Here is a 17,120-nt window from a genome sequence, read left to right on the forward strand (position 1 = left end):
TCCATATCAAGTGATTGTTGTGCTCCATCTTGTCCAAGCATCAGAAAAGCATGTGGCGTTTTCTTGACCGAAATTGTGCTCTCTGTGGCATTTTCTTGACCGAAATCTCTCTCTCTCTCTCTCTCTCTCTCTCTCTCTCTCTCTCTCTCTCTCTCTCTCTCTCTCTCTCTCTCTCTCTCTCTCTCTCACACACACACACACACACACACTTGTACTCGCGCACTAGTGAAAGCTCAATCTCCAGTTTCCAGCAGAATGAAGTGAAATTTGAATTTATATTGATACATCCAGTTACATTATCCTGTTCTCTTAGACAATGCAATTCAATATAATGCGACTTTGAAGGAAAAATAAAAATGACAACCTTCTTTCTGAAAATTGGATATTTCTAAAACAAAAAATAGTGTGCATGGCAATGATCTAACTATATTTTTATGGAGGATTATATTAGACTTGATTCCAACCATTGAAAAAATAAAGAACCACACAAAATTGAGAAAACAACCAGCTTATACATTGTGGTCGGTTGAGCCAAGTAGCTTGTCTTCCTCGCTTGGGAGTTCGCTCATGGACACCTGCAAACTTTGCTTAACCGTCATTTTGTTCCACTCATTCTCCACTCGAAAGAAAACCCATTGAAAACGTCGGAAGATCTCCAAGGCTGTTATCGTGAAGACAGTCGAGTAATTATGCCGAAGATGTGCAGAAAGTTTGTACGTCCATGCGCAGCGGAGGATCAGATTGCTTCCTATTACCCAACAAAAAACCTGCAAGAGGAAGGCAAACGGGAACAATGACAGGAGAACTTCAGTGGCAATCCCTGAGAAACATTTTATCATAAAACCAGAAACTTCAGCATTTTCTTTTCAGCATACCAGAAAGTGCTTAAAAGCTGCACAACTCAGATTGACCATGTAGAAGTTTTCAGCATATCAGAAAGTCACTTTCTACATGGTGTTATTGTAGGTCAAGCCTGATTAACAGTTTGGTCCACATTTTAGTCCTTAATTTGCTCATAAACACACCAAATGTTGACCCAAAATGCATGCACTTTGAGGATTAACTGATGTTTGCTCCATATGGAAAGCTTGTAAACTTTCTACTGAAAAAAGCAGCTCTGCCAGTAGAACATCCTCAAATTTGTTTGCTGCATGTATCTGTGCAATTGCATGCAGAAGTGCAAGCCCTTGAAACCTATGTTTGAATCTTCCATATTAAAATCACAGTCTATATCTAGTCAACAGATGGAAACAACAAAACACTTGTCTTGTGGGTGTGCATGTAATCTACAACATTCAGTTGCAGAAGGGGATCCTGCGTCCACAAGGATGCACATACAGACACGATCTCCAAAAAAAATCTTACCTTAAAATTTCAGATGAAAAGCAAAATACATCCAACATAATTGTATGACTAGGAGGCACAAGAGGCCAAACTAAAGCACAACACTCACCAACCTACCCACAAGTCAAAAAAGAGAAAATCTAACAGGTTAAACTCTCAATCAAAACACCCAAACGTCTTAGCTCAGGACTGGCATTGCTGTTGACAATAGTTACTGGAAACAATCAATCATAAACTCACATGGTCTTTATATTTCAAAGCTTCCCAAAATAATGGAACTATAGGGAAACACATGTTAACAATGAAGAGGTGGGTAGCGATTCTGAGCACTGGTATAACTTGTTAATAAGCATTGCGGAGACATAGATGAAGCAAATGAAAGCATTTAAAAGCACAATGACATGCTTTAAGTTCCAAAGATGACAAAAAGTGAAGGGAAAAACCATAAGTGATGTTTTCATTTCATTCCCTGATATACTTTCTGCTTTTCATATGCCTGCATTCATTGGAATGCGTAGTTAGTGCAAGATTTCACGCTTTCCTGCACTCACTTCTTTAGAATCCAAGCTGCTGTGCACATGCTTCATAAACTAACTCCTTCCAGCTTTGGTGAGTGATGATGATATCTCAAATTTCCTTAGAGAGGAGTCTGGATTTAGATCAATATAAGCTTGGTGACTTATGAATTTTTGCTACTAAAAGCTCAACAGAGCGCACTGATACTATGTAAGAGTTTAACTCTCATCTGTATGATACAAGGACCAATAAATGTTAAAAATACCCTTCACATATCAAAACAAAGGACTACCTACTATGTAATGCTAAGTCAAACATTATTTAGTACATTGGACAGAAATGGACTGTATTTCTTAACAGTTACCAATTCAGAAAATTAGTAAGATCCGTTTCAGAGTTAGAACTTTAGTTTACACAACATATCACGCCAAAACAAAATAAACAAGCACTAGAATATACATTTGGCTATAAAAATGAAGAAATAGATGCTTAACTGCAGGTTAAGTTAAATGACAATTCATATTACTTTGCAAAAATAACTTATAACATCCACTCACATTCAAAAGAATAGCATGAAAGGAGCAAAAACATAACAAAGAAAGCTAAAATGTCTCACCCATTGTCGTCCATATAACAAGTTTGAGCATAGACTAGGTGTTTTGAACTTGAAAATTCTGGAGAAAACACTGGAGGAAAAGAGGACAAAAAGGAAGTGAAGTGAATGAACGATTTCATCAACTATATCTTACATCCATAAGAGGTCAATGTCTGATACAGATAAAGGAAATACCTCAAATCCCAATCCCGTGTCACATCCCAGTAAAATGAATAAAGTGAATTTACAACACTAGAAAAAAGCCACAGTGGGCGATAAAAGCCCATCCACCTTTCAGGAAACACATGATACTTGAGTGCTGAAAGGAATATCACAGGGACTGCTGTCGAGTACTTTAAAGCTGACAAGAAAAAAGAAATGTGGTCAGTAGAAAAATGGAAGTTCCCAGGTAACATCAAGTTGTAACTGAAAATAAAATAAGCACATCTAAATTAATAAATCTACCATACATATTTCAAAATGAAGAGATCATATTACTATGATTTGTCAATAATTATTTAACAGAAAACCTCATATATTATGTACTTTGTTTTTTGGTTTAAATAGATGATGAGTATGTTATGTTATCATTATAGCCAAAAATTAATCAAGATGAATTCTATTGTTTCCAGGAAAAGAGTATTTTTGCTTTTTAACAAAGGAACCTTGCACAAAAATTGAAACACGCAGCCTTTCAATTTATTTAAAAGAAACACAGCCATCATTTTATTCTTGCTGCGCAAACTGAGGGAAAGCCAGCCTGTCACTGGAACCCCATACCCGGTGTAAGCAAATACTTAGTATTTGTTTGTATTATGCATATTAATTTGAATTAAACATGAAGATCAATGTATTTAATCCCTACTTCCTGTGGATATAAACTTCCTATTCACAAAGATGACTGTGTATCCTAGTAGTCAACGATAAGAGAAGAACTGAAAAGGAACACTACCATTAAAAAGAGAGGTTTTTTCCTTAGTATCTCTGTATTGGCGAATGCATTGGAAGAAGCGGAATACATAAGGGAGAACAAGCACCAAAGGAATTGCAACAGAGTGACTCCCACAAACAGAATCAGCCTCAAACCATGCAATTGTCGCAACCTGTTAGCAAAGTTGCCAAGATTTCAGGTTAACACAATTAAATGAAAAAAAAACAAAAACTATGCACAGTAAAACTAACAACATATTGAACACTGCATTCAATTTCATGAATATAATGAACAAATACAGAAACTAGTCATTCATATGGATCATTAATGACTCATATAGCTTAAATGAATGGACATTTACATATATACACATGCAATAAATACATGAAAGGTGTAATTTTGAGAGTTATAGTTTTGAAATACATGACAGTTATAGCTACATAGGCACACATGCAATAAAAACATGACAGTTATAGTTTTGAAATAAGCACTTCCTCTCCTCAACAAGAAAGAACTTCTTATTTAGAATACAAGCTATTCAAGTAGAAGATAAGATGCCAAAACATTATAGCTCATCACTATATATTAAAAAATTTTCTATTTTGTTTTTCTATTTCAAGTGTGATTTTTATCCTTTATCTTTTTATTTTAAAACTTTTTGACCTCCTCTGTACAATTTTGGGAAAAATCATCTCCTTATTTTTGTTATATATTATATTTTTTCAATGCCAATATTTTTGCAAGATATTTTAAATATTATAATATCTTGAGATTTTCCCTTGCTGAATATGGATGAGACTGCTACAGTTACAAGCTATGTTTATCAATTTTAAATAGTAGATAGAAACATTTTCTACAAATATGGCAAAAATGATAGACACAATTAGACTATGTCACATGGGTGCGGGTGCGGGTGCGGGTACGGGTACGGGTGCGACATGGGTACGGAGCAATTTCAAAAAATTTGGACACGGGGACACGGCTATATATATATATATATATATATATATATATATATATATAAAATAAGATTGTAAATTTTAAAGCAAAAATAAAAAAGTAATTCTATTGAAGTAACAACACAAACTTATCAAAATATAACATATAAAGAAGCTTGTGAGTGTGATACTGTCTTGGATCCGGGTCGGGTCCGGATCTGGCCCGGCCCGAGTCCAAATTAATTTTAATAAATGGACAAAAATAGACTCGGTCAAAGATGACCGAGTCCAAAATGTGGACGGACTCAGCCCCGATGCGTTGACCGAGTTTGACACTTAGTTGACCGTGTTTGCCCCGTGTCTGAAGCCGCACCCATGTCGGGGCGTGTCGACGTGGGTGCGTCGACCTTTTAGACCAGTTTGGTTTGGATGACAACCTGTTGACAATAGTTTTTTAAATGTACATGCACTTGGATGTATATGCATTGCATATAGGGTGGATACAACAGGGTAATATGATTTTATTAAATTCAAAAGTGTCACAATGGGCCTTTTATCAAATCCCTTTTAATTGATACAGGTCATAATGTATGAAAATTGGGTGAAAAGCTTTATGAACCATATATGATCCATATTAGACTCATGAATTTGATCTAGTTCAATCTAGTGATCATAAAAGTTTGGAGTTAAACATAAACACTTCTGTGTCAATCCATGTAGTTTCTACAATTGTTGTAACTTGTAAGTATCATAGCATATCATACAATACACATGTATCATATGTACATGGTAAAATGATACGATACACACTTGTATATCAATTCGTTTGTGTATTGGACCTGTATCAGGTGTGTCATATGATATACCCATGTATCATATGATACCCCTAATATGGAGTGTATTGCCTCCATATTAGAAGCCCCCATAAGGCCTGTTTATGCACTGTTAGAATACTTGAAAGAGGCACCCACACACCTTAGAGAGCTTGAATGTGATTTGAGGGTGTTTTTTTGCAAGGAGAGGCCTTTTGAAGTTTTCCAACAAGGGAGCAACTTTCTGCATATTTTTCATTCAAGGTGGATTAGGGCAGAGTTGTCAATCGAGGGAAGCGATTCGGGAAGCAGAAGCGGGAATCGAGGCACTTTCAAAATTTTAGAAAGCGAGAAGCATGGGACGACTTACAAACGAACCAGGAATCGTCTAGAAAGCGACCTAGAAAGCGAGGGGTAAGCGAAAAAAGAGAAAAATAATAATAAAAATATAAATATAAAAAATATATTAAAAAAAGGAGGGAAGCAAGCTTCCCCTAAATTGGGAAGTGCACTTCCCATTTTTTTGGTGCGCTTCCCAGCACGTTTCGGAAGCACGACATTTCGCACTTTAGGGAAGCGTGCTTTCCCACTCCCAAGGGCACTTCCAGTGACCCTAGATTAGGGTGATCTTTGAGTAAAAATATCTATATTTTTTTATTCTTTAAGGGTTTGAGGTAAAATTGTCTTCTTTTCTTACTTTGGGTTTTTTCTTCTTTAATTAAATTTGGAAAATGTGGACAACTAAGGACCCAACAAGGAAACACTATACATTAATTGATAAAAAGTATCTGAAGTATAACATTTGTGGTCCCATGATTAGCAGTGAGATCAACAATTTCAAACACCATTTGACAGGACCATGTCGGTCTCCTTACATCTTCCAAGGAGTGTTAGAGATAAAATAAAGGAGGGTTTACGAGTACATAGACCAAGGGAGCAGGTTCTAGTTGTACCATTATAAAAGATGCAACCTGCATAACCATTGTCAAAAGACATCTCAAACTCCGAAGAGGAAAATGAAATAATCATCTTGGATTACACGATGAAAATGAAATAATTGACTTAGATTCTGATGACGAAAAAGGAATGAATGATGAAGGTCCATCGACATTGTCTCTCCATTATGAGAGGATACTTTGGATTCCATAAAAGAATTAATGGACATCTAGCTTCCACAATTAAAGTTTCTGAAGTAGTTTAGGGATTAGTCTTAGATTTGGGGGCATAGGAACCAAAGCTTTGCAAAACTTTAAGAAACCCTTTAGGCTCTTTCTTGGACAAGGACAACAACAACAACAACTACGCCTTCATCCCAAAACAATTGGGGTCGGCGATATGAACCAACAAAGAAAATCATTCTGGCTCTTTCTTGGACAAGGACAAGTATTAAAAAAAATGATTTTGTTTTTGTTTACGTAAACACACTATAATGAATCTTGTGAATAGTTTAGTTTGTTGTTTAATATGAATACTATTTCATAATCTATGTCACATAGGTGCGGGTGCTGATGCGGATGCAGCGATGCGGCACTTTAAAAAAACTTGGGTGCGGGGGTGTGGGGAGGATATATATATATATATATATATATATATATATATATATATATATATATATATATATATATATATATATATATATATATATATATATATATATATATATATATATTAACAGTTTTAAGTTAACGCTATGTGTATTTGTGTGCATTTATGTATTTATATATATATAATATAGATAAAAATGGACTTGATTAGGGTTAACTGAATCTACTTTTAGATAGAAATGGACCTCAGTGTGGTTGACTTCACCTAACACAAAGGAAGTTGTGTCCAAGTGTCGCACCTGCCTGGGTGCGGGTGCGACGAGGGTGCGGTGCCCTGTTAGAAGAGTCTGTGTGACAGTTCATAATAAGACATGCATTCATTTGTAGCGTTGTAAAACCACCCGACAAAAGCATCGGGTGGGGGAAATTTAAAAAAAAAAAGGGGATAAGGAGAAGACAATTCTCCCCATTTGCGGGAAACGCTTTCCCTATTATCGCAGAGGGGGGATGAGGATAAGCCTCAACCCCCACGATCGACGGGTGGGTTGAGGGTTATCCTCATCCACCGTGAGGGCCCTATAAAGATCCCTCACGGTCAGCCCTCCACCCCTCGATACACAAAGAGCAAGAGAGAGAGTGAGAAAAAAATCGAGAAAGAGTTGCAGAGAGAGGGGGAGAGGCTTACCGGAACTGCTGCCACCGACACCACAAGTACGCCATCCCTTTCTTTCTTTTCTGGTCGTTCAGAGGACCGGCAGCATGGTTGCTGGCGAGTTGCAGAAAAACCCCAACCTTGTTCCCGAAAGAGAGAGAGGGTCGGTCGGCCGGCTTTGGTCGTCGGCCCCTTTGCAACAAAGAGGAAGAAAGTGGAAGGGGTTGTGCCCCTTCCGCCCTTTTCTTTTAATGACTGACTCGGGTCGGTCGGTCGGTCTGGGTCCCACCCAGACCAAACCAAGTATAAAAAAAATGGTCGTACTGAATCGGACCGACTCAGTCACACTGAACCTGTTTGAGTGTGAAGCAAACTGAGTCGGGTCTGACTGGGTCTCGGTTCTCTGTTTGGATCTAGTCTGATCTGGACCAGACCGAATCTGGGTCCAGTTCGATCTAGTCAGTCTGGATTGATCCAAATTGAACTGGATCTAGACAAATCTGGGTATGGATCCTGTCTGACAAATCTGGATCTAGAGCAGAACTGGATCTAGTTCGAATCAGTATTGAATCCATATCAAAACTGGATCTGGTTTGGATCAATGTTGGATCCAGATAAGAGTTGGATACAGATCCAACTCATAGCTAGATGGATCAATTCTAGATGCAGATCAGAACTGATCCTGAAAATTGTCTGACAGTTCTGGATCCAGATCAGAACTGGGTCTGGATCCAGTCTGATAGTTTTGGATTCAGATCAGAAATGGATTTGGATCCAATTTGTGATTAGTTATGACTTTTGAGAATCCAATTGAGTTTTTATACCAAACCCAGATGGGTCGAGACTAGGTTCAGTAAACTTAGTATTTTTAAACTCAGGTTGAACTTATTTTCAATAAGGATGAGTTAGGTCAAATCATAAGAGTTGAAATGACCAAATTACCCTTGTGTGCACCCAATATCCGATTAAGTAAAATAGGCAGAACTTTGCACTCCGAACTCATAATTGAGTGAGGTTTGATGCGTTAGACTCATATCGTAGAGGGAAATTTCCGTGTCCTCTAGTTTTGGTCAAATCAAAGGCATAAAATTTGAGGTCTGACGAGTCAACTCGGGAGGGATATTTTGGTAATTTTGTCAAATATAAAAAAGTTATTGTATTAATATGAACATGCTTGTGTGATTATTAGATCCTATTGTTAGAGCCTCTTGAAACTAAATTGCAACCAGATTACAACATTTGTATTTGAGGTAAAGGATATTATAAGTAATCTTAGTTGTGAACAAACCATATTGCATTGCATGTTATGATTGATGTTGCATATTTAGAAATGTAGCTCTTGAGTGTGAACATGATATGCATGATATGCATGAAATGACCATGCATGATATCATTATAATGAGATGATTATATGCACATGTTAGTCGTGATATGTCATGCATGTTAGAAAGAGACTGTTTTTGTGATAGCATATCTATGTTATAATTTGCAACATGCATTGTGATGAGATTGCGATTAGACTTAAGTCCCTTTATTCTAGTCATGTCATGTGAATTTTATATTGAGATTAACATGCATAACCCCTTAAATCCCGAAAGTGACAACCTGTAGAAAGGGCTACCTGGTTCACGGCCAGAGTGCAACCACCATAGAGAGTGGGTCGCCGGTGATTTAACGACATAAAGACTCTACTTTGTTGCATGCTTAGTATGATATAAGTGTGAACCCTAATGCATTCTTAGATTAAGTGAGATCCGTCATGATCATTTCACGATATCACTCGTGAGAGAACGAGTGAAACATGAGCTTGAGAATAAGGTTCGATGTAATAAACTTAAAATATGACTTAGGGTTATATTCACACAGTATTTAGGACTCTAGACAACCATGGATGGTTGAAAGTCATCATGGTTAGAATGTAGCATGAACCATGCCGAGATTGAGTTTGAGCATGACCTCCCGGCTAGCTACCGGTGGGATTCCCTTTTTGTTTCACTACAGTGCCTGGTGATCCGGAAATCACTGAGAGTGTATGGTTCATAGTCTGACCAACATTGTAGTATTGGGGTGTTCTACACCGGTTGCTACGCCCATAGATGGCTATGACCGATATAACTGACCTAATGTTATAGCTTGGTGTGAGTGTTTGTATTAGGGAGTTAAAAAAAAAATAAAACATACAAACCTTGTGTGGTGTGTCAAAAACTAAAGTCAAACTAGGAGCTTAGAGTCCACTACAGTTGTAAGTTCAAGTCATTAATTGCTTATAAATATTCTTTACTGAGTTGTAGACTCACCTCCCGTATAATTACAGTTGTAGGTTCCAAGCACAATAGTGCAGACAGGACATGATCGGCTACTTCGACTTTGCAGCAAGTACCTGTTAGTTTTTATTTTCTTGTCAGTGAACACTCACGTAGTTGTTATTTTCTTATGTTATGAATGATGAATTTTGTAAAAGAAATTGAGTTATTAGAAAAAAGAATGAAAAAAAAAAATTAGCCATGTTTTCTCTGTGTGAACTTTGTAAAATTTTCCTCTGGGGAGTAATACCAACCGGACTTAGACTCTCGAGGTCCCAGATTGGGGTGTTACAAGCGTATTATCTTGAATATTGGATGCTTGATGCTTTATGCAATTAATAAATTGTTTGATTCTGATTATGGTTCTGTTTTGTAACAAACATCATTGTTTCTTGCATTATGAACTTTTTAAATTTTTCTATTTCTTTTTTGGGTCTTTCAGAATGTTTATCAAAGAATACAATTTTTTATGATATGAAATGATAAGATACACTAGTTATCCTATTTTGGGCCTGACTTATACAAGCACTGACATGCCTTTTACAACCTTGGTTTCTAGTATTAGCCCCCTTTATCGATCCAATTAGAATTGAATTTATGATGATAATACCATTAACTCAAAAAGAATAAATATAAATAGGAAGATAAACAACTCACTCCTATTTAGCCTAGACAAAATTCCATGAAAAAGTGCATGATTTTGAATCTATAATACAAGAATATAGCCTAGACATAATTGTTGTCGTCAATTATAGAAAATAAATAGCGACTAAATATCCAGACAAATTCAATTCAATATAGATTGCAAATAAAATGATAATACAGTTACAAACTTGGGCACAATAAAACCATTTAAGAATGATATGATATAACCGATAGTTCTACTTTTAAATATCCTCAGAAATATAATGGGATTCCATAAACAAACCTGCCGATGGACCATCCTACAGACTGAACGCTCTAGATCTGACAATACCTGCCAAAACAAATGGAAATGAGAAGGGGTACCATAAGAAACTAAATGAGTAAATAGTTACAGAAGAAGTAATAATACAAGATTACTAAAGAAAAGTAAGAAGAATTTGTCTTTACTAGAAAGTTTGAAATCCATAGCTTATAAAGGGACAGCACAAATGCATTTGGTTTAGATGGATAACATTATATGGTTCAACAATGCTCTTACTGCAACAATAAGCAAGTCAAAATGGCAATCATCAAGACCAGGGGCATTTGTCACTGGCTATTCTTACACTTTCACCACTCATTTCTGTTTTAACCAGTCAAAGAAAGAAACAGTAGTGGCCATCCCACCATAAAGCAGCAAAAATATTCACTATATGTTATCTTGAGAAATTTATAGATAAACCAAACATACATACAAAAAGATAATATTAAATTCTCTCAGTCAATACGCTAGCACTAGTACTTCTGCTAAAGCAAACCCTGAAATACACAAAAACTAAAACTAGAAAACCAGGAAAAGGATTTTGGTACCTTCGACATGGAGGTTAAGATGTCAGCAATAAAAAAATCCGCAAATGTTATTGCCTGCATTAAAAGAAACAAATTTACAATCATTCATAAAAGATAAGCCAAAGCGATCTAATTTGATAGAAAGTACCAAATCTACAAAAGAACTCATCTCGAGCAAGAGAATACCAATGTATTGTAACTAGCTAAATGGCAAAAGACCACAAATTGTTAAAAGATTATCATTAATTGTGAAGTACCTTACCAAGTAGACTAAAAAAGAATTTGTCAATAATCCCATGCTCGTAGTCAAATAAAACATATGAAGAAACCTTTGTGAGCAGATGAAAGGCACAAATATGCCGTCATACATGAAAAGATACAAAATAAAAGCAGAAACCAAGCACAATAACACCACTACACCAACCCCACCCCAACCCTTTGTATCTTTCAAAACCTAAATGTATCACGGACTTGACAAGTTGCCGAAACATGCAAAACCACAAAAGAGGGATCTTATATATTATTTTTGTTTTTATACTTAAATTAATAAGATCAAGAGATAGTGACAACTCTGCAACACTTGTTAAATGCCTCGAGTTACAAATGTACCTGAAGCACCCATGTGCTTTGTGTTTTTCCCTCAATTGGCATAGGAATTATTCCCTTAAATTATCAATAAACACTAGAGTTGAAATTCATTAAAACTATTCTATCCAGTGTTGTAAGTATCATTACTTTGGGCATAATCGATACGATACACACCCGTATCGAGACACGGGTGTGTATCGTACCTGTATTGGGTATATCGTACGATGCACCCCGATACAGACTGTAACTTATGTTACACAATTAGTGCATTTTATGCTGCACTCAATTTGTTTTTTTTTTGTTTGTTTGTTTTTTTAAATATATAATAAGACTCCTTAAGGGGAGTTTGTGTTCACTCCTAAAGACCTTGAGAGTGATTTGGGGCTTGATTTCTTGCAAGAAGAAGAAGTCTTCATTTTAGTTTGAATTTAAAAAAAAAATGGTTATGTAAAATTTTTAAGTATTGAGAAACACTTAGGGATTTTGGTTTTTTTTGTGTAAACATGCACTATTATGAATCTTATGACTTGTTAGCTTAGTGTTGTTTATTATTTCACAATTTACATTTTTCTTATGAGATATGCATGCCACTCATAGCAGCTCATGGAGATATAAGTGTTTCATATATGATTTTATGGTTGTATTTTGTGAAATTCAGCATTGTTTCATGTGATATGATTTTTTTAGAAATTGTGCTAATTTTTTCTGATTTTTTGGAATTTTTGGAATTTTTTATTAAAATTTTATGATACACTTACGATACAATATAGAAGGTTGGAGAAATGGGAAAATATATTAGTTAAAAGAGGTAGGGGTAGGCCTAGGAAGACTTGGATGGAGATGATAGGAAAGGATATGAATGCTTTGAACCTCACCGAGGACATGGCGTTGGATAGAAATGATTGGAGGAAAAGGATTCATGTGGAAGACCCAAAATGAATTTCTTTTTTGGTTCATATCGCTGACCCCAATTGTTTTGGGATGAAGGCGTAGTTGTTGTTGTTGTTGTTGTTGTTGTTGTTGTTGTACACTTACGATACAATACGGTGTTACTTTGGGCCTGACCGATACGGGTAACCATCCGATACAACCTTGATTCTAACATTGAGAACATCACTTATATAAATGGAAAAAAATTGTTTACTCTATGAGATAAATTCTTTACATAGAGAAATATGGCTTCGAAAAATAGCATATTTTCTGATAATCTAGACAGGCATGTAAATAAATTCCAGAAGAGCACTCTCTGCATGTGAATTTGTTATATGAGAATTATGCTAAATGCATATTCGCAGGGCCTATGATCTTACTATGTCAGTGGCCCTATGAAGGATCTAATTTTAAGTAGTGGTTTAAGACCCATCATTTATGTCTATGAATCTCTGATGATCCATCTTGGGAACTGAATATGATGTTCAAATGGCTGGTCATGACAACCTAACCAATGGATCAAAGTTTCAAGTCCCACCTTTGCCATACTGAAAAACAAAGCTAAAAAGTGTACAGAATCATCGCATGTTCTGTACTATTATCCGTTCATAGACCTGCACACTCATCCTGGTTCGTGGTACAAATTGAGGAATTTATAAGTGGTTTATGGAATTGAATAATTTAATTGAACTTCATAATAGTGCATCAATATTTTTTGCCGGTGAAAGGTTCACCTGGCTATTTGAGAATCCTTTGAGCAAAAACTAAGATTAGTGAAATCAAAGTGCTAACAACATTTTCAGAAGGATCGAACAGTATGCTGCAGATAAAGAACAGTAAAAGATAGTTTTGCCAAATTATCAATCATAATGAAACCATTTATATATATATATAGTGATGTGTAGCTTCCAGACCATCCCAGACCCCTTTAGAAAACATACTTGCATGTTTTTTTTGCTTAATTTAAACCTATAGATGTGATCTCTATGCTTTATTCAGTAGAAAAACATGAATTATTTTAAACATATTTCAGGTTTAGATGTGTTTTTAACTCAACAAAATAATTAACTGTTCATATTGAACCGAAAACTTGATTAACTAAAAATCATGAATTCTTGTTAAATTGATTCAATCCAAAGCATTGTTTTCTGTGAATAAACAATGATAAACACATCTTCAGGCTTGGATTAAGCAAAAAAAAAAAAACAAATGTTTTTTAGAGGGGTCTAGGAGATAAATGGTCTGAAAGCTACACATCTCTCTCTCTCTCTCTCTCTCTCTCTCTCTCTCTCTCTCTCTCTCTCTCTCTCTCTCTCTCTCTCTCACTCTCTCTCTCTGTACCTGTAATGGAAGCATGATCCGCCATAGCGTCTTTAACAAAAAATAACGAGTAGACAAATAAAAGATATCAAATGGAAATATGAGAACCATAAGAACAGCCGCATATAGGACTACCTGTAACAGTTTGAAAGAAAATGGTTACAAAACAAATCAAATACCAATGTAAAATGTACAAACAGTTAAGCTGCAGTGCCACACTTTACACTTTTAAAAATTAGAAGTGCTATGATGAAAAAGAATTGTGAATCATTTCAAATCAGTTTAAGTAGATGCTATAGAAGCCTGAATAACGTATAAAACTATCATTTCAATGAACTTACACATTGACTTAGAAAACATATCATGTTGTGCAACTCAATTATATGGTTTGATAAAAATTGTGCAAGCACATAGTAAAATACAAACCAAACATCAGAGCATTTCCCAAAATTGGCAATAAAGTCACATATAGGTAACACGGATACTTCAAAATGCTTAGCATACCCATGTCAATTGCTTGTTCATTCAGGTACTGGTGCTGGGTGCTTCTGGGTACGGATGTGAATAATACAGGATACTACTTTTTTGTAAATAATTTACACTTTTCATTTTTTCATTATATATTTTAGTGAATCTTTTCATTTATAGCATGTATAATGAATTTTGTTTTTCCAAATCAAGGATGTATAATAAATATTGTGTGTGCATTGCATGCAACATGCACAACCCAGAAGAAGCCTCACACCCTTTTGTAAATATTTATGCTACCAGCTGCAGCCCAGTTGTATCATCTACCAACACCTGTAACAATGTCACACCATACAGAATCCTCGACTAGGTCACTAGAGTCCACGGGCTCATTGGGTCCATGAATTTAGGATAGGGACGTGAAAGTAGACAAGGAAACAGTATTTAACATTTTTAACACAGAAACACACACAAGTATGTACATATGAACCTATATGACAGATAACTTCACTTGGCATGTGTTCTGTGTCAAGAGGACACAAACTCCCTGACACATCAGGACACTTCATTCGCAGAGTCAAACCAGTTTTGGACACAGTCAACATTGTGTCATTAACTTTATCTATTTTCCTTTATGGTTATGATTACTTATTTTGAATTTACTTGCATTCTTTTTCTTTTCAAATTTGTCATCATTCATCAATTTCATTACATTTCAATTTGAATTTAGTTTTATTATTTGATGTTTTTAATTATAGTGATTTACAATTGCTCTCCAAGAGTTTGAGCTTGAGATGATGTTGTAATAAAACAAGAAAGAGTACAATGACAAAGCCACTAAGGGAATTCAATAAACAAAATAATGTCCACAAGCACTAGTCCGCCAAGGGACAATACACAAGCCACTTAAAGGCAAATACAAGAGTTCCAAATACAACCACAATAGCCACTAATGGGTAAGCACAATAGAGCAAAACATATAAAAAAATATGAATTTATTCACTAACAATGCTGAAGAAAAGCATAACAATATGGCAGAGATCCTATATTTATAGGGGGGCTAGCCAACTAGCTGTTGGACTAGAACAGCAGAAAGTTGGGCTAGTCCCAACGGCTAGAACAAAATATAAAATAAAAAAGAATAAGAAATGTACAAAAGTACCTCTAATGGGCAGCACCTATTACATAACAAGAAAAAGACAAAAATGCCCCTAATGGGCATAACCTATTAAATATACAAATCAGCTAAAAAATAAATACACTATATATATACAACAAACAACAACAACTACGCCTTCATCCCAAAACAATTTGGGTCGGCGATATGAACCAAAAAAGAAAATCATTTTAGGTCTTCCACATGAATCCCTCTCCAATCATTTCTATCCAATGCCATGTCCTCGGTGAGGTTCAAAGCATTCATATCCTTTCCTATCACCTCCATCCATGTCTTCCTAGGCCTACCCCGACCTCTTTTAACTAATATATTTTCCCATTTCTCCATCCTTCTAACTGGAGCATCATTAGGCCTTCGCCGAATATGTCCAAACCACCGTAAACGATTCTCTCTCATCTTATTTTCAATGGGTGCAACGCCTACCTTCTTACGTATATAAATACACTATATATATATATATATATATATATACACACACACACACACACAATTCAACACTCCTCAAACTTATGTTGTAATAACCAAAAGTTTTCCAAGAAAAGAAATAGGTGAAGGTAAGGCCTTAATGAAAAATATTGTCAACTGACATTTGGAAGTCTAGTAGGGCAACTGATGCAATGTTACGGTGGATTCGGTACACACTGATCCACGATCCAAGATCCAAAGGGATTCAAACACACGCGAAAGCTAATATGATGCAGAGTCTGAACAGAACTCTGGAAAACAGATTTTCGGGACCTGTGCACTCTGTTTCGACAGAGGCGGTCCAAATGAAAGTTGTGCGCAACTCGCACAGCTTTCCAACGAATCCAAACACACCAGATTTGGGGCAGGAACGTCCGCTCCACGGACTCGTCACCGGGACTGCTAAACAAGTCCAACTCAGATTATCGTATTTCAGGGACAGATTGTTTGAAGTGAATTTTGACCCCTCAAACGTTGGAGTTTGCGAAAACTCACAACTGACGAAAGGAAGGTCAAATCACTAAAGAACAAACGCTAAAGATTGTAATTTTTGGAATTTTCTACAGTCCTCTATGAATTTTTGAATTTCAGAATGGTATGAGTTATTGTTTCAGAAAATAAAATTCAAAGATTCGATAGTAGCAGAAAAGATCAATATTTTTGAGGCAACTAAGCAACGATTCAATCAAAACCAAAAACATGAAAGTTGTAGGTCTAGATTACAACTTTCCACAGAATCAAAAAATTTGAAATTTCATTTAGGGAATCTCCAGATAATCAGAAAATACCGAACACTATTAAGTTGGTTCTATAGCAGAAATGTAACAGGGGACTTCTGTCAGTCCAACAACTTGACAGACAATTTCAGAGGTTCAAACAGACGAATCGCAAAGAGGTCTCAACTACAAAGTTGTAGACAATTGTCTCATCTTTCCAGGAAGCTAAAGAACACGAAAATTCATTCATAAATGAGTCTGACACGGATGTTTTATCATAGACGTCTTTGTTATCTCGTAACAGGAATTTGGTATTTTTAAGGGGATCTGAGTTCATACACACCCAAC

At 35.9% G+C, this 17,120-nt stretch overlaps 1 protein-coding gene across 5 annotated transcripts in view; it reads right to left on the reverse strand.

The window, feature by feature from the left end:
• Positions 1-256: 256 nt before the first annotated feature.
• Positions 257-17,120, reverse strand: part of LOC149827414 (uncharacterized) — a 68,474-nt gene continuing 51,610 nt past the window's right edge. For 4 of the 5 annotated variants that reach the window (XM_090019355.1, XM_090019352.1, XM_090019353.1 and 1 more), the window contains 7 exons: positions 13,968-14,081; positions 11,130-11,183; positions 10,564-10,611; positions 3,408-3,558; positions 2,651-2,816; positions 2,477-2,546; positions 257-767 (listed from right to left, as the gene is read on the reverse strand). In XM_090019355.1, the coding sequence (XP_089875481.1) occupies positions 510-767; positions 2,477-2,546; positions 2,651-2,816; positions 3,408-3,558; positions 10,564-10,611; positions 11,130-11,183; positions 13,968-14,081 (861 nt within the window). In that variant the 3' untranslated portion in view covers positions 257-509. Of the gene's footprint in view, positions 768-1,992; positions 2,090-2,476; positions 2,547-2,650; positions 2,817-3,407; positions 3,559-10,563; positions 10,612-11,129; positions 11,184-13,967; positions 14,082-17,120 lie in introns of those variants that run through there. The other variant, XM_090019356.1, reaches the window with a different exon arrangement.

The sequence above is a fragment of the Nuphar pumila genome, chromosome 10 (assembly GCF_984573655.1).
Source record: "Nuphar pumila chromosome 10, dmNupPumi1.hap1.1, whole genome shotgun sequence".
Classification (NCBI taxonomy): Eukaryota; Viridiplantae; Streptophyta; class Magnoliopsida; order Nymphaeales; family Nymphaeaceae; genus Nuphar; species Nuphar pumila.